This window comes from Mytilus trossulus, chromosome 3, assembly GCF_036588685.1.
Source record: "Mytilus trossulus isolate FHL-02 chromosome 3, PNRI_Mtr1.1.1.hap1, whole genome shotgun sequence".
NCBI lineage: Eukaryota > Metazoa > Mollusca > Bivalvia > Mytilida > Mytilidae > Mytilus > Mytilus trossulus.
This window is the reverse complement of record NC_086375.1, coordinates 69,551,824-69,575,633: the sequence shown is the minus strand read 5'-3', so window position 1 is coordinate 69,575,633 and position 23,810 is coordinate 69,551,824. Positions and strand designations below refer to the sequence as shown.

The following is a 23,810-nucleotide window of genomic DNA, read 5'->3' as shown; positions in this document are numbered from 1 at the left end:
GTTGTTATTTATATAAGTAATTAAACCAAGATGATTTGTGGTCGTTATATTTGAGAACTGTTCTTTTGTTGAGTAAAATAAGACACTCCGTGTAAGGCGATTTAACAAAAATACTATGCAGTGAAGGCTTACGACATAAATCACAAGCATTAATGGATTCTTAACAGATCACAAACCATCAATGGTGACAAGAGCAAAAATCACATACTATAAATGATGACAATAAAAACATCACATACCATAAATACAACAACAACGAAAACGAAAACATCACATACCATGAATTATGACAATAAAAACATGACATACCATAAATACAACAACAACGAAAACATCACATACCATGAATGATGACAATAAAAATATCACATACCATAAATACAGCAACAGCGAAAACATCAAATTCCATGAATGATGACAATAAAAAAATCACATACCATAAATACAACAAAAAAACAGCGAAAACATCACATACCATAAATACAACAACAACGAAACAACACATACAATAAATACAACAACGAAAACATAACATACCATGAATACAACAACAACGAAAACATCACATACCATTAATATAACAACAACAACAAGATCACAAGAAGTGATACTTCATCACATATCATATATCATGAGTAGAGATAACATAAAAGGAATACCATAAATGGCGACAACACAAATCATTTATAACGAAAGAATAGCATACGTTTAATGGTTGTTTTCTGGTAAACATTATTATATTAAGTTAACGTTAAGGTTTTTTTACGGCTAATTCCAATCTTTACAATTATGCAGTAATACAAAAAAAGGATAAATATTCACCAGTCTACCCTTTTTTCTAATTTCAATTAACAGATCGACTTCATCTTCTAATTTGACAGAGCCTTTTCTTTACAAATTGGAATCGAAGATACAAATACCTTAACGAATGTTATAATAAAAATGCTTGATTTTTTTATCAACAGTATTTTGTTGGAATTATTGTATTAAAACTTCAATATCAGATCAGTTGGTTATTCAAGCCGTTATAACTATGTTCTCCTACTTGCCGACTTGCTTTGTATTTTAATGGAGAAGAATGCATACGAAATTTCTCAAAGACAAAAAACGAGAAAAAAAAGCATTTTACAAAATTTCAAAATTTCTCTATGAAATACAATGATGTCGTGTCACTCTAGGCACCACATTGCAGAGAGTGCTTGTAACCTGTCCAACAAATTAACACTCATAAATCACCAATCGAGATAAACTAATAAAGCAATGTCAAGAAGCTAATGAATTGGAATAGACGTATTAATAAGATCACCCCAACAAGGTAAATCCAAAAATGGAATGTCACTAAAAGATGACAAAATAAAATATCAAAGATTGCAACGAATGGAAAAAAAATGTCATATTCCCGACTTGTTATTGTGAATTTACCGAAGAAAAATATACATTAAGCTTGCGAAACACTTAAGAAGTATCAAAACTGTCCCTGTAAATAACGTCTGTAAGATGGAAACATGCACGAGCGAAACGTATTTGTTAAAATATGTATACTGTATACAACCTCACTGGAGAACTAAACTAATTATGTATACGATTAAAAATTATCAAACGGAATTTATTTCACATATTTACCACTGTGTTTTCAGAGCTTTAAATACTCGCAGTGTTTCGCAGCAATATTTTAAAATCACAAACCACTGTTATTTTTTTTAACAGAAGTTGCCATATATAACAGATAATTGAAGATAAGCAAACACAGTTATTGAGGGTTTTTTTATTATTCATTTCATCAATCGGAAATAGATGATAAAAAAATATATATTTGTAACTACATCATGGTCATATGGAATAAAAACATTATCAAGCCATTATCATATCAAACACTAACGACAAATGTACCTTTTTATAGGCATATACGTGAACACGTATGACATAAAAGCACATATAATGATGTCAATTAATTGCAGGTTGTCCATAAGCTATTACGTAAAGGCCGTCTTGTATTATTATGCAAGTCATCTTGTAGCTGCAATTAGAAACACATCGATGCTCTTGTTTAGTGAGGAAGTTATTTTTTCTGCAATTTATATCAGCACTTTAGCGAACAAAACAAAACAAAATCGTTAGCACAAGAAGCCATTAAAAGCTGAAGAAAATTACCGGATATGAGCCCAAGAAACATTCTATATCGATTTCAATACAATTATATAGTCACTCACATTTGACATAATAAGAATAATAAATGCATATATTTTAAGATATGGATTTGATTTGATTAATTGAACAATTAGCGTAAATCATATTTATGCACTTTTTACAGTTTTGTATGGATGTTTTTTTCTAAAGTCTAAGAGAGAAGTATCTGTGGAAAAACTTCAATGAAATAGCAACTGTTTAGTGTTTTGTTTTATAAATAAGGATATTTATGGTAATTTATAGACCAAAACGAAACGATTTTCATCTGATCGTCACTGGTAAGTCTTGTGCGGATAAAATACACGTCTGGCGTATTAAATTTTAAACCTCGTATCATTTGTTAGCTATTATTCATGTATTTCTCTGTCCTATATGTTTCCCATTTATTCATATTGTAGTCCTGTCATTTAATGTTGTCATTTTGTTATTATATTTAACATTGCCATAAAGGCGGGAGATTTTGGCATGTCCCAAAACCAGGTTCAACCCACCATTTTGTTCTTAAAATGTCCTGTATCAAGTCAGGAAAATTGCCATTGTCATATTATAGTTCGTTTCTGTGTGTGTTACATTTTAAAGTTGTGTTTCTGTTGTGTTGTTGTTCTCCTCTTATATTTGATGTGTTTCTCTAAGTTTTAGTTTGTAACCCGGATTTGTGTTTTTTAATCGATTCGAGCGTAGAACAGCGGTATATTACTGTTGCATTTATTTCTTTGGTCTTATTTGTGAATTTTGTCGATTTGACGAGTAAAACCTCTTCCAGCTGATTTTGTCAGTTTTATTATGTTGCGCTGTGATACCACTTTCCACGGTTGACTTGGTTGTTGAGCGCTCGTAACATTTTTGTGTGGTTTTTTTTATCTGATATTGTAGAAGATAAAGAGTGTTAATAGCAAAATTGTAGAAAAAATCCAGAACCAAGTCTATTCAGTTGCCTCCATACAGTATTTATTGCACTTGAATAACCATTTTTACCATTTGTCTGGCTTTTATGCAGAAAACTACCGTAAAAAAAATCAGAAGAAAAAGAAATAAAAAAAGAGACATGGCTGAAATCGTTAGTGGAAACCATATAGGAGTTTGTGTTATTGGATGACTATTTTCACCAGTTGTTGTCGAACTTGAATAGATAAAGTTATCAAAGGAACCAGGATTATAATTTAGTACGCCAGACGCGCGTTTCGTCTACATAAGACTCATCAGTGACGCTCATATCAAAATATTTACAAAGCCAAAAAAGTAAAAAGTTGAAGAGCATTGAGGATCCAAAATTCTAAAAAGTTGTGCTAAATACGGCTAAGGTAATCTTTGCCTGGGATAAGAAAATCCTTAGTGTTTCGAAAAATTCAAAGTTTTGTAAACAGGAAATTTAGAAAAATGACCACATTATAACTGTTATTAACCAAAATATACAGAACATAATATCTACAATTTAATCAAGACGACTGGAATCATTAGCTAAATCCTTGGTGAAGTTGCGAGTTCTTAACTAGAACTTTTCATTTTTTACATGTGTTACTAGTAAGTTTTGTTTTACATTGAAATTAAACAAAACTTAACATTATTATCATACATTTAATTCTTATTGTATTTTAGCCCCCTTCATTATCCCTTCACAACATTGACCTTTCTTAACGTACAAGAAGTCTGTCCATACAAAAAGAAATTTTAAAACATCATGCCAACACATCAAAACCCAGGCATATCTGGCACTAGTTCGTCCTAAACTTAAATATTTATGTCCAGTATGGGACCCTCACACAGATGAACAAACCTCTAAAATTGAGATAGTCCAAAGACGAGCTGCCAGATATGTATGAAACAGGTACCATAACATCAGCAGTCATGATAAATTCACTAAACTGACCCACATTACAGGAATGAAGATTGATAATGTTGTACGAAATAGTGCACCGAATCGTAGAAATCCTATCCTCATACCATCAGACAGTAGAACCCGCAAAAATCATAGTTTCACTTTCAGACGCATTTCTACCAAAAAAGATACATATATTTTTTCCGTACACCATTACTTAGTGGAATTTACTACCAGCCCACATAGTCAGTCGCTGTAACCATAGTTGACACATTCAGAGAACAGCTTACACAAAGTATTCTCCACAAATTCATTTAACTCATTATATGCCTATGTATAAAGTTGTAATCACAATTTTAAAATTATTTTTTTTTACGCACTCCAAACTCAATTATTTTTTGTGTTTTTGTAAATATATATGTATAGGCCACGCATCGCAAAACAGTATATAATCTTCAGATAATGAAGGACTACTAAAAACATAATGAAGAAAGAAGAAGAAGAATTATGGCCAATGTACGGCCTCAGGTAAGTGATGCTAAAACCAAACATGAAACTATGATAGGTCTCAACATTACAAATGTGAACTATTACAAAAGAAAAAAAACGAATGGTCTGATTTATGTACCAAAACAAAACAACAAATATCATAATCAGCAAAAAACTTCAAGGGGAGATTTAAACATGGACGTCTGACAATTTTTGTCACATGTCCAATTAATGCTATGGTGATTTTTTGTATTCTTGCCTTTTTTTGTTTTACGTATGTGCCTTGTGTATATAATTTCTACGTTTAGTTTTGCATTTCTTTATTGACATAGTTCATTGTTTGTTGTAGTGGTGGAGATAATAACACAATGTTGACTGCTGTACCCAAAATTTTGATATTTTAAAATTTTTTGATCACACATTGTTGTCAATATAATGGAATTTTTGGCTACTGTCATACACATGAGATGTTAAACTATGATTTAACCCCTGATTTAATCCACCATTTTCTACATAAAGAAAGTCATTTATCAAGTCAGTTTGGAATATGACAGTTATTTGCCATTCGTTTTATGTGTTTGGGCTTTTTTTTTTTCAATTTGTATAGACTTTCCGATTTAAATTTTCTTTGGAGTTTGGTACTTTTCTCTGATAACGAGATGAGAGACAACACTTGCATTAAATCCTTCTGTTCTGTTTTTGCTTTGGTAGCAATTGTAGTTGTTAGTAGATACCACTGAATAAATATGTAAACAATAAATCCAAGAAAACTATGGTCAAGACTATTTTTTGTAAATGCACCGAAGACATTCGACTGGAGACCGACGAAAATATTGAAAAAGGTCACCTAACTATTCCTCGGTAACTATAAAATCAGGCTAATAAATTTATTTATCAAAAACAGCTGACAGTAGAATAATTCTGTTAAAATCCTTTTAATAATTTGTTTTACATTTTACGTTGACAAACATTTTATCGACGACGAAAGGTTAAAAAGACGAAATATTGCAATTATCATTAAATCTTTTGTCCTGCGGCTTATTAGAAAAATAGCAACCAGATATTCGTCTATGTTAAAACAATTTTTTAAAGTATGCTCTTACGTGTATATATATATATTTAAGGAGATGATTGTGAATGATTTTTACAACTGTTCACCAGATTTTGAAAGAAATGTATACATTACCCTACGACTTTTAACAATGACGTGAAAATTCTGTATAGTCAGCTATAAGCGTCTCTGGTAAAAACAAATGTCAAAAATTCAAACTAGAAAATTAACGGCCTATTTTAAAATAAAGTTTACGAAAAACAACAATGACAGACATGGTTGGAGAGTTGTCTCATTGGCACTCACACCACATCTTCCTATATCTATGAACTATTGATAACGACTTAAATACAGACTAATGACTTTGCACAGGTATAAAAAAAATATGTGGCGGCATTAAACATGTTTGTGAGCGCTTGATGTATTCGGCTGTATTAAAAATTAGCAAATCGCATTCAAAAGAAGCCAGAACTAGTGAGCTGATAGGGTGAGCATGAATCACATACATTTTGTAATAATTCTGAATATGTCAACCGAACCACAAACGGACAGACTCGCTGCCGGGTCCTTTTTTTAATGATGAAGACAATATGCAATAAATTGTAATCAAATTGTCATCAATTTATCAACAGTTTTATCACATAATAATCATGCACATTTTTCTGATATTTTTTAAAAGAATTCTCTCGAACAAAAACGAAAAAAACGCTCCTTGTGATTGAGGTTAAGTTTATGTTTTATTAAATAAATCATTAGAAACTAAAAATAATGAATTTCAATACGAAAAGATATATATTCAGATGATTTTTATTTGTTATATATATTCAAAGCACATACACACTGTTAATCCAGGGAAGTATATTAAAAAATGAATAAAATGATCCAAAATGTAAGTAAATAATGTTGAAGCGCATAGCTTATAAGAAAATTATATTTTATATCAAAATGTAGACTTTCAAAAAAAGGAAATGTCTGGAACAATAACACTGTGGTTACATTTATATGATTATGCTGAAGCTCATCACTTGCAGGAAATAAACATGCCATATCAACATGTTAAAGTACAGTTTGTAATAGTGTAATTAATGGTTATATGATATTATAAAAGTTAGTAAGAGAATGAGTTGGTTTTTGTAAGGTAAAAGGATAGACAAATTTTAATGAATATTATAAGGTTAGAAATGCAGATAAGAAACTTTCTTTTCAATTTGTCCTCGCTATAAGTTCTGCTAGCTTGTCAAGTAAATCGTTGTTTGAAAACTTCTCACTCTTGACTGATTTTCTGAAGACAGGTTTGGTTTTGGTGATTGGCAATGAGTTGTGTTTTGAAAACAATTTATGTTCTCGCCTGTAGTATGGTCTTCTGAGTCTTCTCTCTGAAAGTTAGACGAGAACGTTGATACTATAATGTACTTGATAGAACACCTACTGCAGTGCAATAACAAATTCAGCTACACATGTTTCATCATACAGATGTTAATTTTATAATAAGGCAAATATACAAACAGTTGTTTTCTAAGGGTCTGAAAGCTTTAGAAAAAGAGCTCTCAAATAAGACTTGGATCGACAAGGTGAAGATTAAGGATACCAGTCCCAGAAAAGAAATTAACATGCAATTAAAACATTGTGATACTCAATGATATACTAACGAAAAAAATAATGCATTTAAAAAGTTTGAACATTTTTTTTCAAATTTTTAATCACTGACATGGCTGAAATTGTGTATTTGACTGAAAATAAGTGTCAAATATTTTTGTAGAACTCTAATTAATGCATTGCTTTCCAAAACTCTTGGTATTTAACTTACTCAAAGCGTTTTTAATTAAATACATATCGTACTCGGTGAAATCTGTGTGATATACATTTGTATAACTTTCAGATACCTATATATAAAAAGGAGGAGCCTGTAATTCAGTGGTTGTCGTTTGTTTATGTGTTACATATTTGTTTTTCGTTCATTTTTTAAAATAAATAAGGCCGTTAGTTTTCTCGTTTGAATTGTTTTACATTGTCTTATCGGGGCCTTATTATAGCTGACTATATGCGATATGGTCTTTGCTCATTGTTGAAGGCAGTACGGTGACCTATATTTGTTAATGTTTGTGTCATTTTTGTCTTTTGTGGATAGCTGTCTTATTGGCAATCAAACCACAATACATCTTCTTTTTTATATGGTCGACTTCAAAAACCTTTTTTACATTTTAAAAAATCATATTGTTTGTTTAAACTCCTCAACTTGTCGCTGTCTTTTGCATCCATATGTTTCTAACGCAACATTTCGGTTTAAAATAAATAGTCCCCTAACAATCAGAAAAAAACAAATACTGTATTTACAAAAAGTAACAATCACATATTTAGGATGTTAATATCTTCAGGCATACCTTGAAGTTCGCAATCTCCTTCGTCTGAGGAGTCTATGCAGTCCACGAATGTATCACACCGATATGTTGCTTTGATACATTGCTTCTTATCCATACATTTTTTGTAACCCTTTGTACAATTAAATCCTGTATAATAACAAGTTATAGCAGTTAATAATATTATGTAGTGTTATCTATCAATATACATGTAAAATCATCTCCTCTCTGACGATTCTTTCTGTCTCGCACGCGCGAACATTTTTGTCTTTGAAACAAACAAACATGTCACACAAATTTATATGCAAAAACGTAGAATCACAAAAAACGGAACACATGCACGAAATACATATTAATAAAACAAATACTCTTGATTCATAATTATTCGTTTATTCTAAAACTTTATTGCTTTCATAGATATTGGTAAACCACAAATTTAAACGATAACATGAAGTGTAATTTTCTATATCCTTGCAAGCAGACTTTTGCATATGAAGTATAAAATTTTATATCAATGAAAATATATTTTCCCTTATCTACAAAAATTGGTATTCACGAAAATACGTGAATCCACAGAAAGCAAGTATATACGTAGATTGTATCCCCTTTCGTTTCTTTCTTTCCTTTTTTTTTTTAATTTATAACATTTTGTAATGAGCAGTTACGAAAACAGAAAATTGTAATATGAACTTTCGTTCAAAGTAGAGCAGGAGACAATACTTATATACAACGAGTTCGCACAATGAAACTATTCAGTATTTGTATGTACAGAACATGCAACTTTTTTTATCGATTACTTTACCAGTAGTGGTGTCTTTAACTTGGTAAAGAGGAAATTATTCACAAACTTTAAACCAGTTTTAAAAGAAAACCTATGAGACAAGTTTTAATTTCGTGTAATCCCTGACGACGCACGCCGGCTGCTTTTGGAGTACATGATATTCTCCAATTTTTTTGCATGTGCAATATTTTCATTTTTTTCTGAATCAATTTATGACTCTTGAACAGCGGTATACTACTGATGCATTTATAAATTCAAAACAGATTTGAACATCGTATAATCACCATTGCCAGTTATTTATACCTACCTTTACATGCTTTTCCTTCGTCAGATCCGTCATCACAGTCTTCGAATCCATCACATTCGGAAGTAAAATGAATGCATTGTAAACCATCCGCACACTTCACTTTACCGTTAGGACATGGTCTGTCTGTAAGTTCATAGGAATAGTTTGGTACAAAGATGGCTATGTTGAATTTGAATTGAATGCTTCATTTTTTTAATGTTAATTTTTCTTAAACCGTCTTATGATTACAATAATCTCTAATTCTAAAATAAAGATTACATTCAACAGTTTTGCAGTAACGAAAATTTAAATAAGCGAAGAATATGAATAAAAACTTTATTCTTGTATTATTTTCAAGTCTGAAAACGTTCTTAAATAGATGCCAAACAATAAACAGAACTTATCTCTCTTTAACTGTGTCTATTTTACGTTACAATCATATGAGATAAAATTGGCAAGCTTTATCAACAGGCGGCGGCTAAAACGTGCCTATATAGGTCCATAGCGCTGCTGTTAGAAGTTTTATCCAAGCATAGGTGTCTTGTGTTTTGAAGTGGAGTATCATCGATATGTTCATGTTCTGTAAATGGGATGTTTGTAAGAACTTGAATTCGAAACACTAAAAATTTCTTATTCGTTTGGATTTATAAATATTTTTGATTTGAGCGTCACTGATGAGTCTTATGTAGACGAAACGCGCGTCTGGCGTACTAAATTATAATTCTGGTACCTTTGATAACTATTATTCGAGTATATATAGGTAGCACTCCACAGTTAGAAAATAAAACAAAAAATGAGCCACAAAATTTTTTCTCATCCTTGATTCCTGGATTTCTAATACATTAACCTCACTGTTTGTTTCACATGCCCAGTAGTCAACACTTCGATGTTGACATGAATATCAATTATATGGTAATTTTTATAAATTTCCTGTTTTCAAAACTTTGAATTTTTCGAAAAACTAAGGATTTTCTTACACCCAGGGTTGATTACCTTAGCCGAATTTTGCACAACTTTTTTGAATTTCGGGTCCTCAATGCTCTTCAACTTTGTATTTATTTGGCCTTTTAACTGTTTTGATCTGAGCGTCACTGATGAGTCTTATGTAGACGAAACTAGTTGTGTTGTATATGTCCATATGTATGTAATCATCATCTTTAATAGATTTGATTTTTAAAAGTTGAAAGGGTAAAAATAATTCCTTTTATGTATATCAATGGCAACATTCTACATTTATTTACAATCAAATATTGCAAAAAAAAAAGGGGCGTGAACATATCCCCCCAAAATTTAGATCAAAGTAGAATTTCAATGCCTTTGAGTGATACCTTTTTGAAAACTGTTGACATTAATCTTCCTAATGATCAAATAAAAAATGAGTGTCTTTCGACTCTTTTTTTTTGTTAATATCTAATCATAAAGTTTGTGCGACAAAAAATTGGAAAAAAACATTACAATAATTGCCGGACCAATGTATGGTATGGACATGCAAAAACGGACTGTTATACAGAAAATAGCCTATATATTACGTACATTACATAATCTTGATGTTCATATAAACCCAAAACGAAGGCTATTCTAGTACTCAGCTATCACAAAATTTATTTTATTGCATACCAGCTTTCATATTTGAAAAATCTACAGGGGCCAAAATACGAAACTACACACCTAACTGTGTAGTGCTACCTTAGATGATTTGGCAGAACTTTTCGAAATTGTCAGTTTAAATTGCTTTGATTTTGGCATTCAAACTGTTTTAACTCAAATGCCACTGAAAGGCCTAACGCGTGCCAGGCGTAACACATTTTAAGCCTGCTATCTTTAATACGTGTTTACAACCATTAGAACGATATCGCTACTGGAAAGTATAACCAACCCAGTATTTAGCACTTTTGTGTTAACATGACATATCATTATTGTTATTTAGAATTTCTGTAAATCTATTGTTTATAAATGTTGAAATAACACTAAGGTATAGATTGCCTAAGACTTACTTTGCACACCTTTTGAAAAGAAAATTGAATGCTAAATTTATGATTCGGTCTTCCAACTGTTGTTATTTGAGTGCCATTGACAAGCCGCCTTATGTAAGCGAAACGCGCATTTGTTGGCCAAATTTTAACCTGTTATCTTTGATGGGTAATAACAACGACTGGAACGATGTCAATGTAGGTGGACTTTTTATCAGGGAGAGTTTAACCAAACAAGTAGTAATAACTTTTTGTCAGGGAGAGTTTAACCAAACAAGTAGTAAGAACTTTTTGTCAGGGAGAGTTTAACCAAACAAGTAGTAGGAACATTTTATCAGGGAGAGTTTAACCAAACAAGTAGTAAGACCTTTTTGTCAGGGAGAGTTTAACCAAACAAGTAGTAATAACTTTATGTCAGGGAGAGTTTAACCAAACAATTAGTAAGAATTTTTTGTCAGGGAGAGTTTAACCAAACAATTAGTAAGAATTTTTTTGTCAGGGAGAGTTTAACCAAACAAGTAGTAATAACTTTTTGTCAGGGAGAGTTTAACCAAACAATTAGTAAGAATTTTTTTGTCAGGGAGAGTTTAACCAAACAAGTAGTAAGAACTTTTTGTCAGGGAGAGTTTAACCAAACAAGTAGTAAGAACTTTTGCCAGGGAGAGTTTAATCCAACAAGTAGTAAGACCTTTTTGTCAGGGAGAGTTTAACCAAACAAGTAGTAGGAACATTTTATCAGGGAGAGTTTAACCAAACAAGTAGTAAGACCTTTTTGTCAGGGAGAGTTTAACCAAACAAGTAGTAAGAACTTTTTGTCAGGGAGAGTTTAACCAAACAAGTAGTAAGAATTTTTTTGTCAGGGAGAGTTTAACCAAACAAGTAGTAAGAACTTTTTGTCAGGGAGAGTTTAACCAAACAAGTAGTAAGACCTTTTTGTCAGGGAGAGCTTAACCAAACAAGTAGCAATAACTTTTTGTCAGGGAGAGTTTAACCAAACAAGTAGTAAGACCTTTTTGTCAGGGAGAGTTTAACCAAACAAGTAGTAAGAACTTTTTGTCAGGGAGAGTTTAACCAAACAAGTAGTAAGACCTTTTTGTCAGGGAGAGCTTAACCAAACAAGTAGTAATAACTTTTTGTCAGGGAGAGTTTAACCAAACAAGTAGTAAGACCTTTTTGTCAGGGAGAGTTTAACCAAACAAGTAGTAAGAACATTTTGTCAAGGAGAGTTTAACAAAACAAGTAGTAAGAACTTTTTGTCAGGGAGAGTTTAACCAAACTAGTAGTAAGAACTTTTTTTTCAGGGAGAGTTTAACCAAACAAGTAGTAATAACTTTTTGTCAGGGAGAGTTTAAACAAACAAGTAGTAAGAACGTTTGCCAGGGAGAGTTTAACCAAACAAGTAGTAGGAACATTTTGTCAGGGAGCGTTTGACCAAACAAGTAAAAAGACCTTTTTGTCAGGGAGAGTTTAACCAAACAAGTAGTAAGACCTTTTTGTCAGGGAGAGTTTAACCAAACAAGTAGTAAGAACTTTTTGTCAGGGAGAGTTTAACCAAACAAGTAGTAAGTACTTTTTGTCAGGGAGAGTTTAACCAAACAAGTAGTAAGAACTTTTTGTCAGGGAGAATTAAACCAAACAAGTAGTAAGACCTTTTTGTCAGGGAGAGTTTAACCAAACAAGTAGTAGGAACATTTTATCAGGGAGAGTTTAACCAAACAAGTAGTAAGACCTTTTTGTCAGGGAGAGTTTAACCAAACAAGTAGTAAGACCTTTTTGTCAGGGAGAGTTTAAACAAACAAGTAGTAAGAACGTTTGCCAGGGAGAGTTTAACCAAACAAGTAGTAAGAACTTTTTGTCAGGGAGAGTTTAACCAAACAAGTAGTAGGAACATTTTATCAGGGATAGTTTAACCAAACAAGTAGTAAGACCTTTTTGTCAGGGAGAGCTTAACCAAACAAGTAGTAAGAACTTTTTGTCAGGGAGAGTTTAACCAAACAAGTAGTAGGAACATTTTATCAGGGAGAGTTTAACCAAACAAGTAGTAAGAACTTTTTGTCAGGGAGAGTTTAACCAAACAAGAAGTAAGAACTTTTGCCAGGGAGAGTTTAATCCAACAAGTAGTAGGAACATTTTATCAGGGAGAGTTTAACCAAACAAGTAGTAAGACCTTTTTGTCAGGGAGAGTTTAACCAAACAAGTAGTAAGAACTTTTTGTCAGGGAGAGTTTAACCAAACAAGTAGTAAGAATTTTTTTGTCAGGGAGAGTTTAACCAAACAAGTAGTAAGAACTTTTTGTCAGCTAGAGTTTAACCAAACAAGTAGTAAGACCTTTTTGTCAGGGAGAGCTTAACCAAACAAGTAGTAATAACTTTTTGTCAGGGAGAGTTTAACCAAACAAGTAGTAAGACCTTTTTGTCAGGGAGAGTTTAACCAAACAAGTAGTAAGAACTTTTGTCAAGGAGAGTTTAACAAAACAAGTAGTAAGAACTTTTTGTCAGGGAGAGTTTAACCAAACTAGTAGTAAGAACTTTTTTTTCAGGGAGAGTTTAACCAAACAAGTAGTAATAACTTTTTGTCAGGGAGAGTTTAAACAAACAAGTAGTAAGAACGTTTGCCAGGGAGAGTTTAACCAAACAAGTAGTAGGAACATTTTGTCAGGGAGCGTTTGACCAAACAAGTAGTAAGACCTTTTTGTCAGGGAGAGTTTAACCAAACAAGTAGTAAGACCTTTTTGTCAGGGAGAGTTTAACCAAACAAGTAGTAAGACCTTTTTGTCAGGGAGAGTTTAACCAAACAAGTAGTAAGTACTTTTTGTCAGGGAGAGTTTAACCAAACAAGTAGTAAGAACTTTTTGTCAGGGAGAATTAAACCAAACAAGTAGTAATAACTTTTTGTCAGGGAGAGTTTAACCAAACAAGTAGTAGGAACATTTTATCAGGGAGAGTTTAACCAAACAAGTAGTAAGACCTTTTTGTCAGGGAGAGTTTAACCAAACAAGTAGTAAGACCTTTTTGTCAGGGAGAGTTTAAACAAACAAGTAGTAAGAACGTTTGCCAGGGAGAGTTTAACCAAACAAGTAGTAAGAACTTTTTGTCAGGGAGAGTTTAACCAAACAAGTAGTAAGAACTTTTTGTCAGGGAGAGTTTAACCAAACAAGTAGTAGGAACATTTTATCAGGGAGAGTTTAACCAAACAAGTAGTAAGACCTTTTTGTCAGGGAGAGTTTAACCAAACAAGTAGTAATAACTTTTTGTCAGGGAGAGTTTAACCAAACAATTAGTAAGAATTTTTTTGTCAGGTAGAGTTTAACCAAACAAGTAGTAGGAACATTTTATCAGGGAGAGTTTAACCAAACAAGTAGTAAGAACTTTTTGTCAGGGAGAGTTTAACCAAACAAGTAGTAAGAACTTTTGCCAGGGAGAGTTAAGTCCAACAAGTAGTAGGAACATTTTATCAGGGAGAGTTTAACCAAACAAGTAGTAAGACCTTTTTGTCAGGGAGAGTTTAACCAAACAAGTAGTAAGAACTTTTTGTCAGGGAGAGTTTAACCAAACAAGTAGTAAGAATTTTTTTGTCAGGGAGAGTTTAACCAAACAAGTAGTAAGAACTTTTTGTCAGGGAGAGTTTAACCAAACAAGTAGTAAGACCTTTTTGTCAGGGAGAGCTTAACCAAACAAGTAGTAATAACTTTTTGTCAGGGAGAGTTTAACCAAACAAGTAGTAAGACCTTTTTGTCAGGGAGAGTTTAACCAAACAAGTAGTAAGAACTTTTGTCAAGGAGAGTTTAACAAAACAAGTAGTAAGAACTTTTTGTCAGGGAGAGTTTAACCAAACTAGTAGTAAGAACTTTTTTTTCAGGGAGAGTTTAACCAAACAAGTAGTAATAACTTTTTGTCAGGGAGAGTTTAAACAAACAAGTAGTAAGAACGTTTGCCAGGGAGAGTTTAACCAAACAAGTAGTAGGAACATTTTGTCAGGGAGCGTTTGACCAAACAAGTAGTAAGACCTTTTTGTCAGGGAGAGTTTAACCAAACAAGTAGTAAGACCTTTTTGTCAGGGAGAGTTTAACCAAACAAGTAGTAAGATTTTTTTGTCAGGGAGAGTTTAACCAAACAAGTAGTAAGTACTTTTTGTCAGGGAGAGTTTAACCAAACAAGTAGTAAGAACTTTTTGTCAGGGAGAATTAAACCAAACAAGTAGTAAGAACTTTTTGTCAGGGAGAGTTTAACCAAACAAGTAGTAGAACTTTTTGTCAGGGAGAGTTTAACCAAACAAGAAGTAAGAAATTTTTGTCAGGGAGAGTTTAAGCAAACAAGTAGTAAGAACTTTTTGTCAGGGAGAGTTTAACCAAACAAGTAGTAATAACTTTTTGTCAGGGAGAGTTTAAACAAACAAGTAGTAAGAACGTTTGCCAGGGAGAGTTTAACCAAACAAGTAGTAGGAACATTTTGTCAGGGAGCGTTTGACCAAACAAGTAGTAAGACCTTTTTGTCAGGGAGAGTTTAACCAAACAAGTAGTAAGACCTTTTTGTCAGGGAGAGTTTAACCAAACAAGTAGTAAGAACTTTTTGTCAGGGAGAGTTTAAACAAACAAGTAGTAAGAACGTTTGCCAGGGAGAGTTTAACCAAACAAGTAGTAAGACCTTTTTGTCAGGGAGAGTTTAACCAAACAAGTAGTAAGAACTTTTTGTCAGGGAGAGTTTAACCAAACAAGTAGTAAGTACTTTTTGTCAGGGAGAGTTTAACCAAACAAGTAGTAAGAACTTTTTGTCAGGGAGAATTAAACCAAACAAGTAGTAAGAACATTTTGTCAGGGAGAGTTTAACCAAACAAGTAGTAGAACTTTTTGTCAGGGAGAGTTTAACCAAACAAGAAGTAAGAAATTTTTGTCAGGGAGAGTTTAAGCAAACAAGTAGTAAGAACTTTTTGTCAGGGAGAGTTTAACCAAACAAGTAGTAATAACTTTTTGTCAGGGAGAGTTTAAACAAGCAAGTAGTAAGAACGTTTGCCAGGGAGAGTTTAATCAAACAAGTAGTAGGAACATTTTATCAGGGAGAGTTTAACCAAACAAGTAGTAGAACTTTTTGTCAGGGAGAGTTAACCAAACAAGTAGTAAGAACTTTTTTGTCAGGGAGAGTTTAACCGAAAAAGTAGTAATAACTTTTTTCAGGGAGAGTTTAACCAAACAAGTAGTAAGAACTTTTTGTCAGGCAGAGCTTAACCAAACAAGTAGTAGGAATATTTTGTCAGGGAGAGTTTAACCAAACAAGTAGTAAGACCTTTTTGTCAGGGAGAGTTTAACCAAACAAGTAGTAAGACCTTTTTGTCAGGGAGAGTTTAACCAAACAAGTAGTAAGACCTTTTTGTCAGGGAGAGTTTAACCAAACAAGTAGTAAGACCTTTTTGTCAGGGAGAGTTTAACCGAAAAAGTAGTAAGACCTTTTTGTCAGGGAGAGTTTAACCAGACAAGTAGTAAGACCTTTTTGTCAGGGAGAGTTTAACCAAACAAGTAGTAAGACCTTTTTGTCAGGGAGAGTTTAACCAAACAAGTAGTAAGACCTTTTTGTCAGGGAGAGTTTAACCAAACAAGTAGTAGGAACATTTTGTCAGGGAGAGTTTAACCAAACAAGTAGTAAGACCTTTTTGTCAGGGAGAGTTTAACCAAACAAGTAGTAAGAACTTTTGTCAGGGAGAGTTTAACCAAACAAGTAGTAAGACCTTTTTGTCAGGGAGAGTTTAACCAAACAAGTAGTAAGACCTTTTTGTCAGGGAGAGTTTAACCAAACAAGTAGTAAGACCTTTTTGTCAGGGAGAGTTTAACCAAACAAGTAGTAAGACCTTTTTGTCAGGGAGAGTTTAACCAAACAAGTAGTAAGAACTTTTGTCAAGGAGAGTTTAACAAAACAAGTAGTAAGACCTTTTTGTCAGGGAGAGTTTAATCAAACAAGTAGTAAGACCTTTTTGTCAGGGAGAGTTTAACCAAACAAGTAGTAAGAACTTTTTGTCAGGGAGAGTTTAACCAAACAAGTAGTAATAACTTTTTTCAGGGAGAGTTTAACCAAACAAGTAGTAAGAACTTTTTGTCAGGCAGAGCTTAACCAAACAAGTAGTAGGAATATTTTGTCAGGGAGAGTTTGACCAAACAAGTAGTAAGAACGTTTGCCAGGGAGAGTTTAACCAAACAAGTAGTAAGACCTTTTTGTCAGGGAGAGTTTAACCAAACAAGTAGTAAGAACATTTTGTCAGGGAGAGTTTAACCAAACAAGTAGTAATAACTTTTTTCAGGGAGAGTTTAACCAAACAAGTAGTAAGAACTTTTTGTCAGGCAGAGCAAACAAGTAGTAAGAACTTTTTGTCAGGCAGAGCTTAACCAAACAAGTAGTAATAACTTTTTTCAGGGAGAGTTTAACCAAACAAGTAGTAAGACCTTTTTGTCAGGGAGAGTTTAACCAAACAAGTAGTAATAACTTTTTTCAGGGAGAGTTTAACCAAACAAGTAGTAAGAACTTTTTGTCAGGCAGAGCTTAACCAAACAAGTAGTAGGAATATTTTGTCAGGGAGAGTTTGACCAAACAAGTAGTAAGAACTTTTTGTCAGGGAGAGTTTAACCAAACAAGTAGTAAGAACTTTTTGTCAGGGAGAGTTTAACCAAACAAGTAGTAAGAACTTTTTGTCAGGGAGAGTTTAACCAAACAAGTAGTAAGAACTTTTTGTCAGGGAGAGTTTAACCAAACAAGTAGTAATAACTTTTTTCAGGGGGAGTTTAACCAAACAAGTAGTAGGAATATTTTGTCAGGGAGAGTTTAACCAAACAAGTAGTAAGACCTTTTTGTCAGGGAGAGTTTAACCAAACAAGTAGTAAGAACTTTTTGTCAGGGAGAGTTTAACCAAACAAGTAGTAAGAACTTTTTGTCAGGGAGAGTTTAACCAAACAAGTAGTAATAACTTTTTTCAGGGAGAGTTTAACCAAACAAGTAGTAAGACCTTTTTGTCAGGGAGAGTTTAACCAAACAAGTAGTAAGACCTTTTTGTCAGGGAGAGTTTAACCAAACAAGTTGTAAGACCTTTTTGTGTTGACAGTAAATATCATTATTATTTAAATTTATGTTAAAATATTGATTATAAAATGATCAAATAGTACTAAGGTGTCTTTCCAATGCCTTAAATGCCTAAGCCATATTTGGCACAATTTTTAAAGATTTTTCTATTTTAAATGCTCAACTTCGTCTAAGATTTGGCTTTCCAACTGTTGGTATATGTTTAGTGCCATTGGTGAGCCTCTTGTTAACTAAACGCGCGTCTGGCTGGGCAAATGTTAAATCAGTTATATTTGATGAGTGTTTACAAGCCAGTGTTGGTGAACGTTTCGTTTCCGAAGTTAATGATGCCTGATTGTACTTTTGACATAAAGTATAATTTTTATGTTCCACTTCTGAAAATGAACTGTTTGTTAATCGTTTAATAATTCTATAGGTTTTTATCTGTATGTTTGGATAAATAAAATGAATATCGATACATACGTCTAAAATAAAACAATATATAATATTGTATGTGGGTGGTTACAGTGTAAAATTTTCATATGTTAGTTTATATTTACTTGATTGAAGTCATGGTTTTTAAATTTTAAATCAGTATTTTACATAAATACAATTTATGTTATCTGATCAATATACCTTTATATTCAGTATTTTTTATCTGACTTTAAAGTGCATGTTATTCTGGTTGTATGTAAGATGCCGATAATTGTTTACGGATGATAATTAAAGTAAAAGCATCACTGCATAAAGAAAATCGTTACACTTGATAGCATATTCGTGTCGGTAATAACATAACAACCAATCCAATTGGCAGGCCTTGAGAGTTTTCGACTGCCAATGGAAAATGAATGATTTGATTAAATGCCAAACCTTTGCCTTGAAAAAAAAATCTAGACAATCTTTCGGCCATTTGTAAACTTATTCATAGGACCTTAAATGCGCAGAGAGCGTTATACTCATGCATCGATTCCATGCATACGATATTGGATAGTTTTTGACTTCCCAAATTCCGACTTGAAGTTGCAGCGTAATTATACATCCTACAAAGCGGACGCCTTATTAACCATGAGTTTTACTGTACGAATGAAAACGAATAAAAAAACCTCTGGTAAAGATATATTACTACAAGTTATCTTCCATATAATTCCCGGTGCGTTCTTAAACAAATCTAAATCCCAGGGATCTATGATATCAGCAATAACACGATAAATGACAATACAATCTTTGTATTTTACATTCCGTTCATGCACACACTGTTAATCATCATATAATGCATTTTTTATGCATATAATTGGAGACCAAATTTTGAACAGGATTGTCGCATCTAGTTAAATATTTCAAATTAAAAGTTATTTTCATCATACGCTTTTTGTTAAGTGGCACAAATTTTCAAAATACGATTACATGTTTAAAGGTAATTTATTGATTCGTACCATTTTCCTGTGTTTCGGGTTCTTAGGAGTATACTAATATTACCTGTGTTATTTTGAGGTCCCACGTGTACTGCTGCGACAACATAGAACAGCCAAACGAATATGAAGTTCCTCAACATCCTAAACAAACAATTATAAAGTGTTTACTCATTCTATGTTTCTAGTTTTTGATTGCATAATGATACTGTAATAAAATATTCATAACGCAAAAAGACAAGCTTCAAAATAATTATGCACCAGATTTTTTTTTTATCATAGAGCCCTTCAAATGTTTTGTTCTTATACTTGCTCAGCTTTCAAAAAATCGGCTTTGAGATTTTTTAATGAAGGTAAATCCAGAAAAGAGTATTGGACGCATTTAATTATAACGTGTTATTACTATTGAACGACAGTACACAATTTTAAAAACTATGGTTAACTTAATATATTCAGATTTCTTATTCGACCTAGTATTTGACGTGCAATCTTGTAATCTTCAACATATTAGAACATATGTTAATATATCATATATATAATAAAAAAACACTAATTGATTCATGCAATTCAAGTAGCAATATCGTCCATTAAAGAAGTGAATTAAAAAAATAATACAGTACCTGGAGATTTCTTTAGCCAGTCCGTTTTCAAGATTTACCAAAAAGACAGTTTAGTTGACAACAGAAGTTAAAAGAATTTATATTTAACGGTTGCATCTGCCATGCGCAATTCGTTAGTTTAACTCGCTCCATTAGACTATATCACCAAGCATACTATGGATTTACCGTAAACATTCAGTTTGCAAATAACAATTTTCGGCAGTCAAGCAAGAAAAAATTATTTTACAACTAGTTTGAAAGGTTGTTCATAAAAACGTAACTATCGTATCATGCAATCAGTTTGATGTCTCTTGCTGCAAGGGAAAATAATTCAAAGGTCATATAAACAAAGTAAATGTACAAATACATCACATACCAGCGACGGCTTATACATATGTTTTCATTATAACTATATATTTTGTATTGTTTATATCACCTCACTTTTTCTAGTTCAGGTAGCCCATGGCACTTTAAGGTGAATTCGTTGTAACAGGTAGTCTACATACTACATTTGTGCAATTAAGGGGGTAGACCTTGGTCCACGGAGATTACTCTTTGATTCAGTGATGCGTTTGTAATAGTCAAGTTCTATTAATGTATTTTAAGCATTTACCTGTAACAGATTGAAAATAACCTATGTATCCTAGAAGCTTAGAACGTATTTATGAAAATGGCTGACACAAACGTACTGATGATATTAAGAGTTATTTCCCTTAACCTAGGTCTAACACCTTAAAAGCATTCCAACACTGGAAAAATATGTCAACTTTTTCAACTATTCATATCCAAAACTTGGTATTCCATTTGTAAGACAAACAGGACGTGTTTTTTACAAGCGAACACATTATTACCGCGTCTTCAGACTTACCCAATATAGCTATTAACGTCTAAGCAATGATGATACCTCTGCGTAGAGTATTAAGTAAACGAGAAGCTGATGAGAAACCGTTTGGCATATTCACACGAAGAAACACAATTGCGACGATATTTCATACATGGCTATTATGATATACAAAATATAAGTACCTAGTTAATAGGAAGTACAGGAGGGGCGAATCTGAAAACGCATCACACAGTAATTTATAAAAATTAACCCCGATTTGTAAGGAACCTCTGATGTATAAGTTCATGCAAGGATTAAACGACACCAAACAGCATATCCTCAAGGTCTAACCACAATATCAGGTTACAGAGAAAAAAACATTCCTCAACTGACTTTATTAATACCATGCATATGTCGATAACAAAACGGAAATTGAACTTGTCTTACATATTCTATGAGTCTACCGTCCACAACTGTAAACCTTCCTTGTTCGATAACATACAATTGAAAACCCGCTTATTATTTCGTATGCGTATACAAAAAAAAACTGCTACAGGAGAAGCTGAAGGTAGTATGGAAGTATACATTATAAATGATAGATTGTTTTATACTTTGCTAAAGTGTTGTGAATATGTGATACTGTTTTAAAATATGATAAAACTGATAGGTAACTGAGCTGGTTGTCAAACAAAAGGTTATGAAAATATGACACATTTTGTAGGGAGTATACTTAGAAAACCACAATTAACGTAGAGGAAAGGGTGTCATCTGGCTATTCCTACATTTTGGAAAAATAAAGATAAAATGAAAGAAAAAGTAGTAACGCATTTAAAAGTCAGGAAAGTCTGAAAAAACGTATTTAAAAAGAAAACCAATAGTTACCCACACTTTCAACTTCAGCCTTAAAGAATTTATTATTTTCATTATTTTTAAAAATCATTTTAATGTCAAAAGTACTTAATTATCAAAGATAAGTGTATAAATTGGCCTGATAGATTAAACAAAGCCAAATGACTGAACTTTGATTATATATTACTTTGTGAGTGCCAATTTGATGAGACTGTTATTAAAGTGAGAGGGTTAGCGCTATAGAACCAGGTTTAATCCACCATTTTTTCTACATTTGAAAATGCCTGTACCAAGTCAGGAATATGACAGTTTCTGTCCATTCGTTTTTGTTGCGTTTTGTTATTTGATTATTTGATTATGGACTTTCCAAATTGATTTTCCCTCTGAGTTCAGTTTTTTTGTGATTTTACCTTATGCATAATGTCAATTTAGTATACCTTTGGTGCTTTGTTTAATGTAAATCAAAATTTAGTGCTTTCATTTGAAGAATGATTAAACATTGATATTTTAAATGATATTATTTACTTGTATATATTATTGTAAATAATTGGAATTACTTGTGCATTTATTTATACCTATGAATTCAAATCGTTGCTTTTGAATATTATTTACATACACTGTGCTAGTGTCTTCTGGCTATTCCTACATTTTGAGGAAAGAGGAAAGAAACTACATCCTTTAAATTAACATAAAGTTAAACTTAAGATGTTATTTGCAAGAACTATATAAACTTTACTGATTAGGACCCATTAATAGTCCTGAACAAGAGATTACAAACACCACATATGAAGCTTTCTCTGGTTTTTTTCTATACATTTCCCCGGAGTTTGACACCAGCGGCCATATCAATACCTTTGTATATGGCATACGAATGATTTCAATTTTGAAATTATAAATTTTCTTCACCTTAGCAGCAATTTATCAAAATCATCCGTGTATGGAATATACAGTTTACCAAATGAAAACGTAGTCGGGAGTTTGAAGCTGTTACTCAGAATATGTAAATCGACATCAGTGCCTGACGAAAAAATCAATGAGCGAGGGTTTTGTAAAAGATCGTTTTCTCTTTTTCCTCAAAAAGTTCTCTGAAAAATACCAAAATCATTTAGATAAATAATCAGGGTCTACAACACAAATAATACAGGATGGTCTGGGTTTTTGATTCTAGGTGCTGACTTCATATAGAATAGTATCTGCTTTACAGTTTTACCTTTATTTGCATTTGTGCTATTATTATGATTTGTCGTTATTACTTTTGACATAATTCGCTAAATGTACATCTAGCTTTCAGTTTTAGGGCTTTTGGCGTTTTTTTGGTAATGGGACCATAAATGCGATTCATACACATAGAGTTTTCATTGTGTTGTTTTCAATTTGAATACCCTTATATCTTTCTTATATTGTACTTTATCGGGTAAGTGTTTAAAGAATTATATGCCTTTACTCACTGTTATCTACTGCAAAGTCTTTTTTATTGGTTTCTTTGTTGATTGAATTGTTAGTATGTTTGAATTTTTAGTTCAGTTGTGTTGTTTGCCTGCCATGAATGTTTACAGAGTTTTAGCCGTTTGATCCAATTTGTGACCACAACACATATTATGTCTATTTCGGTTGTTCACCTAATTTGTAAGAATGGTGCAAGAAAATTGGTACCGTTAATTATATTACTACTACTGGGTCGATGCCTCTGCTTGTGGACTATTAGTCCCCGAGGGCATCATTAGCCCAGTAGCCAGTACTTCGGTACTGGCATGTAAATACGGATTATTTTGTGTTATAAAAATTTGCTGTTACAAAATTTTAGAAATTATTATAAATTAAGGAATATATCTCCCTCATGCAAAGCTTTGATTCCTTTCACGGATATACTTTTTGGACCTTTTGGATTATAGCTCTTCATCTTTTATATAAACTTTGGATTTCAAATATTTTGGCCATGAGCATGACTGAAGAGACATGTATTGTCGAAATGCGCATCTGGTGCAAGAAAAATTGGTGCCGTTAATTCTATTGTAACTTTCACGGAACATTAAACAACTGTCATACAAGCGGACCTGTTATCTTGCTCGAAAACATGGTTTATTTTCTTAGTAAAATGTCTGCACCAAGTCAGAAACTTGACAGCTTTTGTTCTTTAGTTTTTCTACCAGTATTTT

General features: G+C 32.5%; 1 protein-coding gene across 1 annotated transcript; it reads right to left on the bottom strand.

Moving 5' to 3' along the window:
• Positions 1 to 6,334: 6,334 nt before the first annotated feature.
• On the bottom strand, positions 6,335 to 20,164 carry LOC134709673 (suppressor of tumorigenicity 14 protein-like). Its single transcript, XM_063569821.1, has 5 exons — positions 20,004 to 20,164; positions 19,451 to 19,527; positions 8,989 to 9,111; positions 7,925 to 8,050; positions 6,335 to 6,919 (listed from the first exon to the last, which is right to left on the bottom strand). The coding sequence occupies exons 2-5, from the start codon at positions 19,524 to 19,526 to the stop codon at positions 6,747 to 6,749; spliced, it is 498 nt and encodes a 165-aa protein (XP_063425891.1). The 5' UTR covers position 19,527; positions 20,004 to 20,164; the 3' UTR covers positions 6,335 to 6,746.
• Between the last annotated feature and the right edge of the window lie 3,646 nt (positions 20,165 to 23,810).